This window comes from Mytilus galloprovincialis, chromosome 11 (assembly GCF_965363235.1).
Source record: "Mytilus galloprovincialis chromosome 11, xbMytGall1.hap1.1, whole genome shotgun sequence".
In the NCBI taxonomy this organism is placed as follows: domain Eukaryota; kingdom Metazoa; phylum Mollusca; class Bivalvia; order Mytilida; family Mytilidae; genus Mytilus; species Mytilus galloprovincialis.
This window is the reverse complement of record NC_134848.1, coordinates 37,682,831-37,703,763: the sequence shown is the minus strand read 5'-3', so window position 1 is coordinate 37,703,763 and position 20,933 is coordinate 37,682,831. Positions and strand designations below refer to the sequence as shown.

The 20,933-nt window shown below is 32.5% G+C and overlaps 1 protein-coding gene across 1 annotated transcript; it reads left to right on the top strand.

Moving 5' to 3' along the window:
• Positions 1 to 1,548: 1,548 nt before the first annotated feature.
• On the top strand, positions 1,549 to 19,517 carry LOC143052118 (uncharacterized). The gene is made up of 7 exons (XM_076225085.1): positions 1,549 to 1,639; positions 9,887 to 9,983; positions 10,980 to 11,081; positions 12,205 to 12,369; positions 14,910 to 15,086; positions 16,901 to 18,370; positions 19,421 to 19,517. The coding sequence occupies exons 1-7, from the start codon at positions 1,586 to 1,588 to the stop codon at positions 19,429 to 19,431; spliced, it is 2,076 nt and encodes a 691-aa protein (XP_076081200.1). The 5' UTR covers positions 1,549 to 1,585; the 3' UTR covers positions 19,432 to 19,517.
• Positions 19,518 to 20,933: the final 1,416 nt, after the last annotated feature.

Below are 20,933 nucleotides of genomic sequence, written 5' to 3'. Positions count from 1 at the left end.
ATACCCATAACATGTTAAAAGATTCGTATTTGACGTAGTTTTTGTCTTATAACTACATATAAATTCTTTTTAGTACTTTAGAGAATAACAGAGAATATCTACCAATTAAATCAAGGGTAAAGTAAAATATTTGATATTTGGAAGTATACGCGGTCGAGGAGAAATAAATACAAATTAAAAAAAAAATCTTAATCCGTTTAAAAAAGCTTTGAAAAATATCGAAATTGAAGTAAATCTATTGCAGCAAACAATAATGGCTACTATGCTTGTGATTCCCGCTGAAACTGTCAAACAACAGTGGCAAAGTCCCTGTTGAAGTGAAAATACATGAGTGGCTTCGAGTAGAAATAGACCTTATGCATATGAATATCAATACATCTGTTTACATATTTCGTGTTGCAAACATCTCCAATTTGTCTGTAATTACATAAATAAAGGCAACAGTAATATACCGTTGTTCGAAACTCATAAAACGATAGAAAAAAAAAACCAAATCTGGGTTACAAACTTAAACTGAGTGAAATACATTTAAATATAAAAGGAGAACAACGACACAACATTAAAATGTAACACACAGAAACGGTACCATTATTTCTGCACCAAATGCTCGAAGCCAAAATATTTTAAAATCCAAAATTTATCAAAAGGATGAAGAGCTATAAACCAAAAAAGAACAAAATATGTTGGTCATAGCTGGGCAAGAAAGTAACAGCTGTTATACAAAAGGTGCAAATAGACTAAACTTTATGATTTATTTCGTATTTACAAGTTCCAATATCAATCAAGGTTTTATACATGTAGTGTTGTACATGTATACGTGCACTTGTATAATGTCGAATTGCAATCCGACTCAGCTCAAATCTTAAGTACATAAAATGGATACAGATACAGATGAAACAAGTTGTGCAACTCTGAAGCAGAGATTCCTAACGTTGACTTGCAATCAGCCTATATAAGATTATAAGATTTACATCAAATCAACTGAAGAGAACATCAAGATAAGTCAATGTAACAATATGTCAGTTGAAAAGTTTACATAAAAAATCAATCCTTAAGTATTCCAATAACAGTTGAAAAAATCTTGACAAGAGGCGACAAACCGCCAATTCGTTTGTTCTACATGGTCATACGTTTTAGTATTGCGATAGGCTATATTACTTGTTTAAACAATCTCGTAAACTCGATAATATTAAATCGTTTTAAATTATCTTATTCAATTATCACCCATTCGTGTCTGCTGTATGACGTTGAAGTCTTAATTTGACAGTGCTAAGATAATAAGAATAACATCCTGACATATATTTGAAGAAATTAACTATTGTGTTGAAACATATTCGCTCCATTAGACCAATTTAATTTGTTGCATGGTGAAACACATGTACATTTATCCTATTATTACACTGAAAATCATCGGTCTTTAAAATTGTATGTGAACGCATAAAATATTGTATATGCAAATGACCATATTTCTGGTATAAGTCGGATAAACTTTTGTGTAGATTTTAAGTTTGTATAAATGTAATATAAGAAATATTTCTTACGGCATATTTTATATAGCGTGTGACGCTACAGTTGAACAGCTATCATGGCTAGTTACTTATTCATTATTCTTTTTTGTGGCATTTGGAAAGCAATAGTCGTAAGTACAATGACTTAATTTGATACATTTATACCAAATAATGAAATATGTGAAGAGAAAGAATATCAACTATATTGATTTTAACATATACGAGTTTTCATATATTTTTTAATATTAATTGAGCTTGATCACATTTTTTTTAACATTCAACAAACCTATAAACCACAAGTACATATTCTTCGGAATTACATTACGAGGTACCAGTCTTTTTTGTTGAAAAATTTAGTCGCAACAGTTGATTTTGTAGTTTTTCTCAACAAATGTATTTTGAAAACAAAACCTGAAGAAAAACATTAATTCTTTCGAGGAATTACTTAGCAATAGAATGATATATTATATATTCCCAAAGTTATATCAAGAGAATAAATAATTTAGGAATTTGTAAAACAGAAACTAGAATATTTTAATAAAAAAGAGATTAGGAGTAATACATTAATGAGACGTCATGAAGATCCGGAAACATATACCTGGTAAATAAACTCATAAAATACAGTTTCCATAAAAGACATGCTTCGTTGCAATACATTTAGCTCTTGATCAACTAGAGTCGAGATAAACTGGAGAGAAACAAAAATTATAATAAATCTGTCCTAAGCAGCGAGTACTTTAAATAACATAACTTAAAATATGACACACGACAAACACTGACAATGGTCTGTTTTGATACACGCAATGGGTTTGTGACAGAATTCAATTTGTTTTGTAAACGTTCTTTTTAAGCGACAGGCCTTTTTTAAAACACTGTTTTTGGTATTTGGTACATAATGACAATACGATCGAGAACTTTTTATAATTGAAAATTACAAAATAAGTAAAATTATCAGACGGATATTTAATTGTAACTATGTTAAATGTGTTTGTTGTTCAAATTCGTTTGTCTGCCTTTTTAAACATCCGATATATTACATTAAAAAAATACAATGTTTTCATATGAAAACTAAGGACATCTGGTGTGACTGGCATTGAGACAAGACCTTATGACAATGATGTGATCAACTATTGGTTATATTTCGAGGAAATTGTTTTTGATTTTTAGAAAGATTGATAACTGTATTGCACACTGGCTTTGAGAACTAGTTTTTTAACAGAAAAACCCAACTTCGAGATAAATTATAATGACACAGGTCGGGAGGGGATCTATAAATCGAACAAAAGGAAACTATATCAACCGATGTAACGAATAGAAAACAACTACGATGAAAATTGCTTCATTTCTGCAAAAAATCGTGTGCAATGTAAAACATACATACACGATATCATATCAATTTCAAAAGGCTTATTCGATAATGGAGGCTGGCCGTACAAGCTAATATAAAGCAGGTCTCATTCTCCAGTAAAAGGTTGTGAAGTAAAAATAGTGCATACAAAACAAAACAAAATATACAGTAAAATTCTTTATACAGCATGCATATTTGTTAAATTATTTTCAACTAATCAATTGTACTTTTGTCTTGAGTCACCGAAACAAAATAGAATCAGTGTTAACTAACATAAAAAAACACAAATATTTTGTGTATGCAAAACCCATTATATTGTCTTGACGGAAAACAATCCGGCTTATATCAAACTGTTACAATCTCATGTTTGATTCTGGATTTTATTAACAAAAGGGAGATTATTTTGTTGTTTATAGGCCAATCGTGTTACATGCAACAACACATACGGTTTAACATATTGTTTAATGGGAAAAATATGACTAAGTATCGAAATCCATTATTGGTTTTCTTTTTTATGACATATATTGGTAGTCAAAAAAGCATTTACAAACAGACCGAACTCTAAGGTAACTTTTTAAAGAGTGAAGTACATTAAACCTTACGAAATCAAACGTTACACGGTACAAATCAGCACATCTAATGGTAAAAAACTGTTATATTCCTATTTGATTTAGTCATTCTGAGCATCAAAAAACGTATTTAACCAGGTTTTAACTTAACTTCTCGTATGCATATCGTTTGCTTTTATTCCTGTTATGCTTGTCTTTACCTGGATACATATATATTATTTTAAAAGGATATTAAAGTGAATCATTAAGCTTTTGACAGAATAACAGATGATTGGATAGGGTCTCATTTCCGATTTATTTTTATTCTTACTTATAACGCATATTTTAGCACCCATTTGTTATTTTTATACTACTTTTAAACCAAATCCAGGCAAACTTTTCAATCCTCAACGCTCATACAAATGTACTTACAACCATAGAAAAACAAAAGTAATGCACGCAACACATGATATGCATATTCATCTAAATACAGACACAAGTGCTATGATGATTGACAAGTGAAAGGGGCGCAACCCTCTACCATCATTTCTTATTTTTTTTATCTATCTTAAAAATATAAGAAACACACTGACTAATAATAAAGACTTGAATTGTTTAAGTTTTTAGGTTTAGATACAGACATTACAAAGCTTGATTTATTCCAGCAAAGTTATGATAATGTCAACCTTAAATTCAGATAGGCACAATAAAATCAACGGTACCAATTTTGTTGCACCAGATGCGCATTTCGACAAAACATGTCTCTTCAGTGATGCTCGTGGCCAAAATATTTGAAATCCAAAGCTTATATAAAGGATGAAGAGCTATAATCCAAAAGGTCCAAAAAGTATGGTCAAATTCTAGAAAGGAATCAGAGCTTTGCATGAGGGAGATACATTCCTTAATTTATAATAATTTCTAATATTTTGTAACAGCAAATTTAATAACACAAAAAAAAAATCCGTATTTTCATGCCAGTACCGAAGTACTGGCTACTGGGCTGGTGATACCCTCGGGGACTAATAGTCCACCAGCAGAGGCATCGACCCAGTGGTAGTAATAAAATCAACGGTACCAATTTTGTTGCACCAGATGCGCATTTGGACAAAACATGTCTCTTCAGTGATGCTCGTGGCCAAAATATTTGAAATCCAAAGCTTATATAAAGGATGAAGAGCTATAATCCAAAAGGTCCAAAAAGTATGGTCAAATTCTAGAAAGGAATCAGAGCTTTGCATGAGGGAGATATATTCCTTAATTTATAATAATTTCTAATATTTTGTAACAGCAAATTTAATAACACAAAAAAATCCGTATTTTCATGCCAGTACCGAAGTACTGGCTACTGGGCTGGTGATACCCTCGGGGACTAATAGTCCACCAGCAGAGGCATCGACCCAGTGGTAGTAATAAAATCAACGGTACCAATTTTGTTGCACCAGATGCGCATTTCGACAAAACATGTCTCTTCAGTGATGCTCGTGGCCAAAATATTTGAAATCCAAAGCTTATATAAAGGATGAAGAGCTATAATCCAAAAGGTCCAAAAAGTATGGTCAAATTCTAGAAAGGAATCAGAGCTTTGTCATGAGGGAGATACATTCCTTAATTTATAATAATTTCTAATATTTTGTAACTTACTGTCATCCAATATACCAAATGATATTTACCTCACACAACGACAATATTTTGAATAATGAACATGAAATTGAAGTAAGGACTAGATGCAACCTGCTAGAAGGACATGCTCACATAACCATCTATATTATATCTTACAACTATTTCAATTGTTTTTTGTTGGCATCTTGAATCTAGGAAATTGACAAAACATCAAAAATATATCCAGAAACAATTAATTATAAATAAGTTGTAGGTCAATTGAAACATTAAAGTACCTATCAAACGAACATACACATCTTACTATCGTTCCATGTACACCAAATACTTGACATATTGCTAACATAATCTGTGTAGCTGATGTAAACACTCAAATTCAACGTTCTCAAATGAACCGAGAAAAAGTCTAAGGTCAGATTATCTATATCATAGATTGTGCGAATTTCAAACGCGCAATTTTACACTAGTACTCAAAACCCTCCTTCCTTGATGGGTGCATTTTACATAGACAAATAAAATCGTATAATATAATCAACATTAGGATGTTAATTTGATGTGTGCTTCTTCGTTACATTTGTTGTTTTTATAGTGATTAATATGATAACACAATGTTGACTGCTGTACCCCTATTTTTTACATTTTTAACTATTGTGTCTGTTTGTTTTGTTCAAGCATCGGTGACAATATAATGGAATGTGATACGACTGTCATACAAGTGAGAGGTTTAGCCAGCTATAAAATCAGGTTCAATCCACCATTTTCTACATTTGAAAATACCTGTACCAAGTCAGAAATATGACAGTTCTTGTCCATTCGTTTTTGATTTTGCCATGTGATTATGGACTTTCCAAATTGATTTTCCTCTGAGTTCAGTATTTTTGGGATTTTACTTTTTAGTACATGTATTTTGTTATGATTTATAGCTAGAGGACTCTCCCAAACTATTGCCTGAGTTTTCCTCATTTATGCATACACAAACTTGATAAGGTTTATGATTCAATAATTTACATAAAACCTTCGATATTGAAAATTAGTTATTGAATAATAAAAACAGGAAAAGATCAATATCGAACATTGTATGGTTAAGCAATTGACACTAATTAGCATAGTATTCAAATATATGTTTTAGAGTGTAAATTACATACCTCATTGTTTAAAAAGTAAAATCACAACAATACTGAACTCAGAGGAGAATCCAATCGGAAAGTCCATAATCACATGGCAAAATCAAATGACAAAACACATTAAAAACGAATGGACAAGAACTGTCATATTCCTGACTTGGTACAGGCACTCTCAGATGTAGAAAGAAAATGGTGGATTAAACCTGGTTTGAAGGCGCTAAACATCGCACTTTGGTGACAGTCTCATCAAATTCCTTATATATTTAAAATCATGCGTGAACTAAACAAACATAATAAATAAAATAGTCAAAATATGGGTACAACAGTCATCATCGTGTTACTATTTTAAAAGGAACAATATAACAGAACACAGATTCGCGTGTCTAAAAAGATGTTGAAAGTTTGTTCGAACACGCCTTTCAATACACAATTAGCCTAGTAGCCATTTCAGCTCTCTTAATGGTTGGAATTGATGAACTTTTCAGGACCTAATCTCAGTTATTGATGGTATCAAATCTGATCAAGCATTTTAATTGATATTCGACTGTTTTAACTAGTTATTCTGTGTTATATTTGTTATTCTCATAGGATTTTGTCTAATGCTTAGTCCGTTTCTGTGTGTGTTACATTTGGTTTGATTATTTTCCCCCATAATGAATATTTAACACCTCATTTGTTCTGTTTTATAGTACTTGTTTCTTCTGTAAACCAAATCCTTATCAATAACCAAAGCTATGCAAACAAATATACTAACATCCATAGAACACGACAGTAATGCATGCAGCACAGGATATGTTTATTCATTTTTAGTACAGACAAAAGTGTTATGAGGTTGGACCAGAGTAATGTGCGCATCCCTTCGCCCTCATTTCCTTTCTTTTCACCATCTAGCATTTATTAGCAGTGAAACAATAATATTGACATGAGATGATCGTGCATGAACTGTTTCTTAAAAGATTTGAGATTAATTTTTTGATACAGACATCACATAGCTTCATCCATTCCAGCAAAGTTAGGGTAATGTCAACCTGAAATACCGATATGCACAACTTACCATCATTCAAACTACCAGTTGAACTTAACCTCACATAACGAAAATATTTTGTTAAATAATGAACCTTGAATTCGAAATAAGGACTAGATGTACCCTGCGAGAAGGACATGTTCGCTTTATCATCGATATTATATCTTACAATTATTTCAACTGTGGTTGTTTTTTGCATGTATTATCTGGGAAATTGACCAAACATCGAAAATATAACCTTAAACAATCAATTATAAATAAGTAGCGGGTCAGATAAAACATGAACGTATCTCTCAAACGAACATATGCGTCTTACTATCGTTCCATTTACACCAAATACTTGACATATTGCTAACTTAAAACTTATCTAACTACAAAAATCAAATGTTGTCAAATGAATCAAGAAAAAGTCTAAGGTCAGATGAACTGCATCATACGGATATGAATACCTTACAAACATTTCATGGACCAAAATATAGCAGATTTAAGTCTTCTAAAAAAAGCACTGTCAGCACATTCAAACTTCATACAACTCTCAACATCTCCTTCTTGATAGTTATACACGAAGTAACATCTTGATATTGATGAATCTTTTCAATGGATATTTTGTCATGACTTAATAGTTAAAGGACTCTCCCAAACTATTGCCCGAATTCTCTTCATTTATTCACACAAATACTTGATAAGGTTTATGATTTAATAATTTAAATAAAACCTTCGATATTGTAAATTGGTTGTTGAATAATAAAGCAGGAAATGATCAATAACGAAAATTGTATGGTTAAGCAATTGACACTAATCAGCATGGTATTCCAATATGTTTATGGTGTATATCGCATACCTCATTGTTTAAAAGATGTTGAAAGTTTGTTCGAACACGCCTTTCAATACACAATTAGTCTAGTAGCCATTTCAGCTCTCTTAATGGTTGGAATTGATGAACTTTTCAGGACCTAATCTCAGTTATTGATGGTATCAAAACTGATCAAGCATTTTAATTGATATTCGACTGTTTTAACTAGTTATTCTGTGTTCCACTAAGCCGTATGCACATAGACAGATTTACCATATCTGATTATTGCAGTTTTGTGTTTTTTGTTTGTTCTTTTGTCCGAGGTATAAGAAGGCAAAAGCAAGAACGCTTTCAAAGTTAAAGCAAACCCATGAACTATACAAACCAAATATTTGATTCCCTCTTTAGATTTGTTATAAATCACTCTTGTTTCTTTTTTTTATTTTTATTTTTTTTTATTTTAGCAAACTACGCATTAGTTTATATTTCAAACCAGAAATCGGTTAATAACCCGATGTAATTCCCTTAATTCCCAATAAAAAAAAATATTAATTTTTATAGATTTCTAAAAATGATCATAAATATATTTGGTTATAACTTAGAGATAAACACAGTGTTTATATGTACTCTATTCAACTTTCAGATAAAGTAATAAAACAAAAATATAGAAGGCAATAAATACAGATATTTCATAGTGTATCTTTTTACGTTGTGATGTTTTTCATTATTGTTTCATGTAAGGGTGAAGGTTGATACCTTTTAAAACATTTAACCCTGCTGCTTTTATTTGCACCTGTCCTAAGTCAAGAAACTTGTGTTCAGGGGTTGTCTTTTGTTGGTGTGTTTCATATATGTTCCTAGTTTTTCATTTTTGTAATATAGATTTTTTCTGTTTGAATGATTTAACACTCAATTTTGGGGATCTATTTAGCTTTCTGTTCAGAGTGAGCCAAGGCTCTATGTTTAAGACAATACTTTATAAGTGTTTACTTTCAGAAATTGTGACTTGGATGGAGTGTTGTCTCATTGGCACTCATACCACATTTTATATATACAGATATATATATATCAAGTTCATTATGAACAGAGCAACACAAATGAGACTGAGCAAAAACCAAGAACGTTTAAACTTAGAATTAATAATCTGATTGCACTAATAAGTATAAATCCCAAATCTATTGTCTATATCAAATCATCAAGTATATTACAATTCCCGGATATAAGCTGAACAAAAGAGTGTAAAAAGAGGAAAATTAATAAAAAGTAAAAATTAAACGTAAAATAACAATATATCACACAAACTTCGTTGAGGTGCCAGAATTGAAAGGAAAAGTCTGTCTAGTTTTGTTTGTCTTGGAGCTTTAAGCAATATAGCAAAACAAATATTGATTCACAACGGTTGCAAAATTGGTTTTATTTCTTGCGTAAAGTATGAATTTATTAATCTTTTAATATTTGGCTTGACTCTACGGTGTTGTATTATAACATTTGTTTAATCATTCATTTTCAAAGTGCATATCGAGCCTAGCAATACACACTATCAAAGGCTCAAAATTGTATTCAGTTGTTTGCCCAATTTAGTATCCAAGTCTGTTTGTGGTCTATAGATGTTCCAGTAACTTTATTTTGCATGTTGTTCATATTGAACCTTCCAACACGCATGTTGCGTAGCAACACCTGTTTACGACAAAAAGAAATTAAGGAATGTATTTTTTTTTCTTCATTTATTTAAAGTCCTGATATTTTAACTAAAGAAGGATACATAAATGTAAAGTAGATGACCCAGTTGCCACATTATGCAAAAGAATAATTCGAAATGAGCTCAAACTTTACAGTTTACAAATTCGACAAAAAGAAGGAGATGTTTGCAAAACTGTCCATAACGATGATGTCTAATGCATAGCTCTTTTTTGTTTACTTTCAGGGTAATTCAGTAGTGCAACAATGTCCTCAAATACATCCATTCAAATGTCCAAAGTTGTTTGTGAATAAATGTGGCCACCTAAATACTTGTCCAAAAGGTTTGTATAACGTAAATTTGTATCTAGACGCATTTAAAAGGTTGAAATCTCTATTACCATGGTATACTCTGACAGAACATGAACATTAACTATATATGTTGATAGCTTAAAAAACTACCACAAAAATTGCATCAGGAAAAAAAATAAACATTAACATCGGACTTCCAATTTTTTTCAACAACAAGCTTTAAGACCACTGACATGTTTTCTGTCAGCATTGGCATTTTAAATTATTAGAATTAGATGTTTTTTCCTTAATGTCTAAAAATAACAAAGAAGACTCTCTTTATTTAGTTAACATTGGCTTTCATATGCTTGATTACGCAATTATTGAGTCAGAATCATTAACTTGACGCAACGAACGCGCATCCCGTCGTCTAATGATAACATTTCTTGAACATAAGTAAATCTATAGTTCATCGGTCATGTATTACTAGACCTGAATGAAATATGTCATAAAATAAGACGCATTTAGTCAGCTTAATCACATATTTTTTTTCTGTAGTTATCAGAATGAGACCTCAAAGGAAAAGATTCAAAAACATAATAACATATTTGTATGGTAAAGTTTCATGTTTTAATATTTGTATTTGATAGTATTTTCAACGCGCTTATGGATTGCCTTATCGTCTAAATAATTTCATTGTCAGTCATGCAAATGGAAATAAAAAAAATGACAACACCATGAAAATTATTACATTCAAACAAGTCTAATAAAACCCTTAAACGATATGTATTCTATTAATGCTAAAGGGGAAAAATCCTTACAGAAATTGATTGTCTCCCATATTACTTTATCTTCCATGTGCATGCAATAACTGTTCAGTGTTCTATTGTCATGTATTTCATTTTATTATTTCATTGTTATAACACACATCATTGTAATCATTGTATGAAATTTAAAACCCGCAAGGGTCCATGATTGGATTTATAAAGTATTCGTATTCTTATTCTTATTCTAATACTAGTATAAGATTTTACTTGTGTATATTGTAGGTCAAAATTGTTGTCCATTTGCTTCACCTACAGCATGCGGTAAACACTGTGTTGGAGGCGGAGGTCCAGTGCCGCCACCACCAAAACCACCAACAACAGGAGGTAAAAATATACATTTCATTAAACATCCTGTAACACAACATTCTTTTGTCAGAAGATGTTGAGGATTACAATATCAACTATTTGTACCGCAGCCTGAAAAGTTGCTGTTGTCCTCATTTCTTCAATTTACAATTATAGTAATAAGAAAATATGTTTACAATTAAATGTAAAGCCACATCACTTTTTGATGGTGAAACAAGTTAATAACAAAAAAAATCTTGAGTTATCTTCACCAAGAAGGCACAGACTTGCACACTCGAAAGCCAAAGTCGTAGAAATGAGGGTCTGGATGGGGGGGTCTGTTATTCTGTAAACATTTAATTTTCACCCTTTTTTTCTCTATTCTTCAAAAAATTAACCCCTTTTTTCTCTAATCTTCAAAAAATTAACCCCTTTTTTCTCTAATCTTCATTTTTTTTGCCCGTTATTCTCTAATATTCATTTTTTAAGGGCATTTAACCCCATCCACACCCTCAGAAATATGTAGACACATTAGATGATAAGACGTTGTCAAAGAAGATCTTCACTGATATTAATAAAGAGCTAACTCATGTAACTTGATGAAAAAAAAATATAATTTTTAAGACACAGAATAAGAAATGAATTCAAGTGATATAGCCGAGTTGCAATATATATCACCTAGTTTTTGGTGGGGTTCGTGTTGTTTATTCTTTAGTTTTCTATGTTGTGTCGTGTGTACTATTGTTTTTCTGTTTGTCTTTTTCATTTTTAGCCATGGCGTTGTCAGTTTTTTTAGATTTATGAGTTTGACTGTCCCTTTGGTATCTTTTGTCCCTCTTTTACTAAGGAATACTGGTCGAAACTGTAGGATATGTTGAAAATCATATTTCGTCAATTCTACTGAAAAATATTGAAGTCAACATAATTCAAACAATTCCATATTAGTAGTTGGACGATTTTGTCAAATGTGCAGCCTTGAATGTCTATGAAATTTCACTGATCTTAAGTGAAATATGTAGAAGGATTTGAGGAAAGAAGTAATGTACCCACTTTCCATCACGTGATTGTACACCCATCAGACCCTAGTCTTACTATTACCCGCTTGGGGGTTTCGTCCGGCAAAATTTAACATTTTAGGAAGCAACTTGTTTTCCCTCTTCAGATGTTTGTAACCTGCCTAAGAGTAGAGGTCCATGTCGTGGGCACATTACAAGATACTTTTTTGATACTCACAGAAGAAGATGTCGCAGATTTTCTTATGGTGGATGCAAAGGAAACGGAAACAATTTTGCTTCTCATCAGGAATGTCAAAAGCGATGTTACACAGGTAAATAATAATATCAATTTTACAACGACGCTTAACAAGGTAATAATAACATTGACTTTACACCGGCGCTACGCAGGTACATTCTAACACTAACTTTACAACGACGCTTAACAAGGTAATAATAACATTGACTTTAAACCGGCGCTGCACAGGTAAATACTATTAACATCCATCTTCATTACACCGACGCTTAACAACGTAATACTAACATTGAATTTACACCGGCACTACACATGTACACAGGTAGGTACTAACATCTACATTTCACAGACGCTTAGCAGGTTGATTATAACATCAATTATAACAAAGACACCTCAAACGTAAATAAAAATACCGACTTTACACTGACGTTTAACAGATAAATAATAAAATGTTTTTTTCAATGACGTTACACAATCAAATAACATCATGCACCTTACAAAGACGTGTAACAGATAAATAAAAGCATCTACATTACATCGACGCTAAATAAGGTAATTATAACATTGACTTTACACCGGCACTACACCGGTACATTCTAACATCTAAAGGTAAATACTAACATCCATCTTCATTACACCGACGTTTAACAAGATAATTATAACATTTAATTTATATCAGCGCTACACAAGTAAATACTAACATCGTCATTACACCGACAAATAATAGGGTATTAATAACATTGACCTTAGACTGGCGCTACTTAGGTAAATACTAACATCTATATTACACCGACGCTTAACAAGGTATTAATAACATTGACTTGACATTGGCGCTACACAGGTAAACACGAACATCTACATTACACCGACGCTTAACAAGGTAATAATAACATTGACTCTACACCTGCGCTACACAGGTAAAAACTCACATCTATATTACACCGACGCTTAACAAGGTAATAATAATATTGACTTTAAAATGCGCTACACAGAAAATACTAACATCTACATTACACTGACGCTTAACAAGGTAGTGATAAAATTGACTTTACACCTGCGCTACATAGGTAAACACTAACATCTAAATTACATCGACGCTAACAAGGTAATAATAACATTGACTCTACACCTGCGCTACACAGGTAAAAACTCACATCTATATTACACCGACGCTTAACAAGGTAGTGATAAAATTGACTTTACACCTGCGCTACATAGGTAAACACTAACATCTACATTACACCGACGCTTAACAAGGTAATAATAACATTGACTTTACACCTGCGGTACATAGGTAAACACTAACATCTACATTACACCGACGCTTAACAAAGGTAATTATAACATTGACTTTACCCCTGCGCTACACAGGTAAATACTAACATCTACATTAGACCGACGCTTAACAAGGTAATAATGAAATTGACTTTACACCGGTGCCACACAGGTAAACACTAACATCTACATTACATCGATGCTTAACAAGTTAATACTAACATAGACTTTACACCGACGCTTAACAAGGTAATACTAACATAGACTTTTCACCGACGCTTAACAAGGTTATACTAACATTGACCTTTCACCGACGCTTAACAAGGTAATACTAACATTGATTTTTCATCGACGCTTAACAAGGTAATACTAACATTGACTTTTCACCGACGCTTAACAAGGTAATAATAACATTGACTTTACACCGGTGCCACACAGGTAAACACTAACATCTACATTACATCGATGCTTAACAAGGTAATACTAACATTGACCTTACACCGACGCTTAACAAGGTAATTAACAGCAAGAACTTTACACTGACACGACACAAATAAATAAACGTCATTCGGTTTTCTAGTAGACAGCTGTTTCATTTGAAACCAATCCATATATTTTTGTTTTTTATTTATCTGTTTGTCTTTTTTTTTCTTTTTTAGCATAGCGTTGTTAGTTTATTTTCGATCTATGCGTGATTATTTTTAATATTGTCTGTAACCTTTTTCGATTCAATGTCCTATAAATTATTGATTTTTGTATTGGTATGTTCGACAGAAGGATATCTATAATAAATATCTCCAATTAAGCCAAGCGATAGAATATTGTCGATTACAATTTGTCATTTTAGTGTGAAATCTATCAAAATCAAATATGTTATTGATATCGGCACACATTCAATTTTAGAAATTTAAGGATAAACTGTAAAGTTAGTTATATTTGTATCTATTTTTCTGTTAGTATATAGCAAAATGGGATATCATGATTACTTCCACACGATAGCATTACAGAAAAAAAATCATATTTGAAACATCATTGCAGGCTATACATGTGACGCACCTTTTGTGAAAGGCATCTTTCATTTGTTTTCTCGAACTAGGGAATATGAAAAATAAAATCATATTTAAAGAAATTTAGTGTTAGCTATAATTGTCACTCTCCAAATGTGAAAGACATATGTGATTTGCATGCTGGACGTTGGCGACATGAGTAATAACGGAATCATATTCAACATTTCCGTTGTAGGCTTAACATGCGACTTCTCCATTATGAAAATCATGTTTAAATGACATGGCTGAGGTAATGGATATAAGAAAAACGAAAACGTTTTTAATATTTTTGTTTTAGGATACACCTGTGACGCACCAATCGTGAAAGGCACCTGTCACTGGCATGCTCGACGTTGGGGATATGATAAAAAGAAAGGAAGGTGTATTCTGTTTTGGTACTCTGGGTGTGGTGGTAATGGTAATAACTTCCCAAACAGACACGGCTGTAACAAACAATGCAAAAGACACAATCCTCGTAAGTACTGCTCTTTTTACATTTACATTAAGATAATATATTGAATCACTCCCTTGTCTAGAATAAAGTACATAAAATGAACAAATGATACTTGTGGGAAATAACTTTGATGATATCTTTAGCCAAATATAATTTTCTCATTTTATACAAAAGGAAATAATTAACCAAGTCAGTAATACGACGACTGTGAATTCATTATTATTCGTTGGATACCAATTTTCGTGGATTTCGTGGGTACCGGGAAACCCCGAATTTAAATATTCAACGAATTGCAAATTTTCTAAAGGAATATATGCATACTTTGTCGAAACCACGAAATTAAATACCCACGAATATGCAAGTTTTCCTCAAACCACGAAAATTGGTACCCACGAAAATAAATGAATCCACAGTAATACGATAATTTCGTTTGTTTGATATGACTTAGCTTTTGATTTTACCATTTGTTAAAGGATTTTCTATCTTAAATTTGCTTTCAATATATAAGTAATAAGATGTGTAGCATTGCCAATGAAACAACTCCCCACAACAGACCAAACGACACAGAAATTTACAACTACAGATCACCGTACGACGTACGTCTTTAACGATGAGCAAAACTCAAACTACATAGTCAGCTATAAAAGGCAAAGAAATGAAAAATGTAACACAATTCAAACAAAAAAGCTAACGGCCTAAGTTTGGTATACAAGTTATTTTATTTGTTTGTAGTCCTTCACAATAAGTGTGATCACGTGATATTTATCAGATAATAGTGTACTTTGTTTAACATACTCTGAATGCAAGAAATATGATTGATCCAAAACTGCACATTATCATTAAATAACCGGAGATAAAAATCAAACAATTTGTTTTAGATATTTACAATACAATAAAGAAATATTGAGTTTACGCTAATAAAGCAGCAACCTAAACGCCACAAAAAGCATGAAAACAAATCTGAAAAATAACATAAGATCTTCAATAATATGAAAAAATCTTTACATTATGTTAATATCTAAAAAAAAAAAAAAAAAACCGATACTATATACATGATATAAACATTGAATGTTAAAATATGGGATCAACATCAAAATTCATCAAAGACAAAAGCAACAGTACGTTGTATCCAAAGAATACCATCGACGAAGGTACTTACTTCATGGTTACCAACTTAGCTTGTCTCTTTTCAATTGACTAACGAAATCCAATAATCGGTGCGTTGCCTTAATTCAAAATATAACAACAACAAATTAGAAACGGGGAAATGGGCAACATTAAAATATTTTAAGATAACCCTAATAAGGCTGGTTTTTTTTTTTTTTCTGGATCGAACAGGAAATAGAAAAGTCAGAATCATGGTAAAAACTTTACGATATTTCTAAATAAAGGAAACTACTGTTCAAAAGCCATCAATTGAATTAGAGAAATCAAATCCTGGTTACCAAAAACACGATGGAAGTACATTAGCTATAAGGGGAAATAATCGAACAACAAAAAACTCTCAACTGCAACAAAATCAAACGGCCATATATAACAGGATTCGTCGAAACGGACTTTTTGATAAAAAAAAATGCCATATTCCTGAATCGGTACAGGACATATTAAAAACAAATGCTGGGTTGAACCTTTTTTATGGCTAGTCAACCCTCCTGCTTATATTGCAATGTAAAAACCAAAAGGAACGTTCTTAAGTCATAATTTGCAATTGTAATGTTTTGTGCATGTCTCAACTAACGTAGGAAATGTTTGTAATCCAATGTTCAACTTTCTTCTTCCCTAATTGTTCCATTTTAAGACTAATCGACTTACACTGAACTCTTGTATCGTTCCAGACACACATTGCAAGCCAACTTACTGTAAATGTAGATATGGTCAAGTTTACGAGACAGATAGCAACGGATGTAAAATTTGTAAATGTAAACCCTCGCATTGTCTGCCATACGCATGCCCGAAAACGTGCAACAATGGTTATGATTATCAGACAGACAGCAACGGATGCAAGATTTGTAAATGCAAGCCTTGGACATGCAAGCCAACGTATTGCCCTAAATGCCGATATGGTGTAACTTATGAGACAGATAGCAATGGTTGCAAAGTTTGCAAATGCAAAACATATGTATGCAAGAAAACGTATTGCCCAAAATGCCAACATGGGGTTGAGTATATAACGGATAGTCACGGATGCAAAGTTTGTAAATGCAAATCATATGACTGCCCACCACCATCTTGTCCTATCTACTGTCCACATGGCGTCGAATACTCAACAGATAGTCACGGATGCAAAGTTTGTAAATGCAAAACCTATGACTGCCCACCACCATCTTGTCCCGAAAAATGTCGATATGGCGTCGAATATTCAACAGATAGTCACGGATGCAAAGTTTGTAAATGCAAAACCTATGACTGCCCACCGGCATCATGTCCTCTTGACTGTCCACATGGAGTCGAATACGTAACAGATAGTCACGGATGCAAAGTTTGTAAATGCAAACCATATGACTGCCCACCACCATCTTGTCCAAAATATTGTAAATATGGCGTCGAATACTCCATAGATAGTCACGAATGCAAAGTTTGTAAATGCAAATCATATGACTGCCCACCACCATCATGTCCAAAACACTGCCCATATGGCATCGAATACTCAACAGATAGTCACGGATGTAGAGTTTGTAAATGCAAATCATATGTCTGCCCAGCATCGACTTGTCCTATCTTCTGTCCACATGGAGTCGAGTATGTCACGGATAGTCACGGATGCAAAGTTTGTAAATGCAAATCATACGAATGCAAGAAAACGTATTGCGATAAATGCCAATACGGTGTTATATATGATACAGATAGCAACGGATGCAAAGTTTGTAAATGCAAACCCTATGACTGCCCAGAAACATCTTGTCCTAACGACTGTCCACATGGCACCGAAATAGTAACAGATAGTCATGGTTGCAAAATATGTAAATGTAAAACCTATGTCTGCCCAGCATCGTCCTGTCCTATCTACTGTCCAAATGGTGTCGAATATGTCACAGATAGTCACGGATGCAAGATATGCAAATGTAAATCAAAGACATGTAAACCTACTTATTGCCCTCCTTGTAAAAATGGTGTGACATACGATACTGACAGTCAGGGATGTAAAGTATGCAGATGTAAGTCTGGTGTTGGAGGCTGTCCACCAAATGCTAATCCACATCCTTTTTGCCCACATGGTTTCCAGGCCCAATGTTTTTCAGACAGTGACTGTACTCCTCCTAAGAAATGTTGCAGAACAGGATGTAGTAATCAATGCGTCGCTCCATGTAAGTATATTTGAAATGTAAATGTTCAATGACAGTAGGAAATTATTTTGTCAGATAGTTTTAAACAAATCAAAAATAATGGTTAACAAGGTTATGCAATATAAATACTTAATCTTTTCTACCTGTATTTGTTAATTTGTTGTCCTCAAATCTCTGCAACGTCGTATTTATTTTTTTTTTCGAGCATCACTGTTGATGTTTTTGTAATCGCAATGCACGTCTGGAGCGAATATAAAATTTCAATCCTGGTATTTATGTGGGGTTTAGCTATGGTCAGTTGGACACACTATGTTCGTCTGCAGAAATCTTTAAAAGTAGATATGTCCAGATTTTGCTCTTCCCGGCAGATCCATCATATTGCCGGGTAGATGTAGAGTAGCTTAATCCTCCAAGATTTCCCAGTTTCAATGCGAACGTCAACACCAATGTCTTTTATAAAAAAAAATTACCAATCAGGACGTTTTTGTGTACACTTTTGAAAATATTACCCAGGACGCATTTAATTCTGAAACGGCGAATTTCTGAGCACATTTATCTATGGGGAGTTTGTATGTGTGTCCCTATCACCCTCTTTCATTTGATAAGTCAAAATATCAATCGTCCCGTATCAAAACTATTGCAAACCTTTTTGAATTAACAGTACATTTGTATTGTTATTATAACACCCGAAACAATACTGCAAAGTGTAGTACATAGTCCGAACATAACTGTTCGACGAAAGCGAAGCTTATGACGAATACCGAAAGTAACAATATGACTATAGAAATAAAAACACAACTATAATATATGAGAAATCACGTGACATCGACTTGGACATAATAATTCTGGAAGTAGTGATGGATGTTAAGATAAGAAGGATGAAAGAATTGAAGATATTTATAAATGATAAATATTATCTGATCATATGTGACACAATTGCTTAGACTCAATTTAAAACAATTAAGTACAGTTTTTTCACATTTTATCGAACTTTCTCTGAGACAGATACTATTTTATTTAACAGAGAACATACTATTTTGTATCATTCATATATATATATTTGTCTTCCAGATGGAAAATAGAGTGGTTGTCATGGAATCCAGCTGCAATTTCAGAAAACTTATATAACTTGATTGAAACAAATACAAATAAAATTTACCCAAAATCACATGACTCGTTGTAGACTTAAGAAATAATTAATTGAAGCCATAGATTTGTTAGAAATTTACATCTTTCCTGGGCCGTGATATTCGAATTTTATCCTGAGCGTTAGCGGGGGTTAAAATTAACGAATATCACGGCCCAGGCCATGTGTAAATGTATAACAAATTTATGGCTTCCATTAATTATTTTGATTCTAATATGACAAATAAGTTCATTCAAATACTGAAGCGAAGCTGGGTTTGCAGTGTGAGTAGCTGTTCCTTTTTACTCCTTGTTAGATAAAGCTCAAATATTCTCATAAATCTCCATGGATCAGCTTGTATTGATGTTTTCGTTAATAACTGCTAGAAAACATATGTTTAATTCTCAAACCCAATATTTGCGATATTTAATTTTCACGTTTTCTCATAAGCTACCGTCAAATCCAATATTAACATTTCGTAACGAAGGAGCAGCCATGTTGATATGCATTTAATGTAATAGAATGGAAAATAAAACCTAACTCATCTCATAATTTCTTTTGAATACAATATTATACTAACTTTGATGGTTACAAAAAAGTTCATATTTTTGTGACATTGACTAAATATAGTTTTTTTTACTGCAACTTAGATTAGTACATTGACAACTTTTAAAATCGTAACATAAATATCAAACTTATTTTCATCCCCTAATGAACCCCCTTGATTGTGGAGAAAGTGTTCCATGATGAAATTGACATTGCACAAAATATACCTGTGTTACTATATTTAGGAAATATACACAACTATTCTTTTTATCATGCCTCCGAATAAGAATACAAGTTCTTTTGTCTTTTGTTTTATTACAATTTCTAATACAATAGGTTAACATACATGTGGATTTACGTGGGAGGTATATTGCAGCATCCATTATTATGTATATCTCTGAGTCTGCGCTAAGTATAGATATATCTAGAATTAACACACTGTGTTGTTTACAAAGCGAAAGAAGCACGTCAAATTAGAATACTATATTATTCAAAAATATATGTATACATGAAGATGTGGTATGATTGCCAATGAGTCAACTCTTCACATTATACCTAATGACACTGAAATTAACAACTTTAGGTCACCGTATGGCCTTCAACCATATGAACAGTAAATACCAAAATGTCAGCTGTAAAAGCGTCGGAATGATATATAAACAACAATTTCAACAAGAATAATAACGGCATAATTAATGTACAAAAAATGAAAGAAACATATATTTGGACACAGCAACCAGCGACAACCACTTAATAACAGGCTCCTGACTTTAGACACACATATACATGCAGAATATGGCGGGGTTATGCATGTTAGCGGGATCCAAACCCATAACCTAACCTTAGACAGTGGCGTAACAGTATAACAAAAAAAAAAGAACTATAAAAATCAGTTGAAAAGGATTTAAATAT

Coding starts and splice junctions, on each gene's coding strand:
- LOC143052118 (XM_076225085.1), top strand. CDS start 1,586: ATGGCTAGTTACTTATTCATTATTCTTTTTTGTGGCATTTGGAAAGCA. Junction 9,984..10,979: donor CCTAAATACTTGTCCAAAAG/GTTTGTATAACG, acceptor TGTATATTGTAG/GTCAAAATTGTTGTCCATTT. Junction 11,082..12,204: donor AAAACCACCAACAACAGGAG/GTAAAAATATAC, acceptor TTCCCTCTTCAG/ATGTTTGTAACCTGCCTAAG.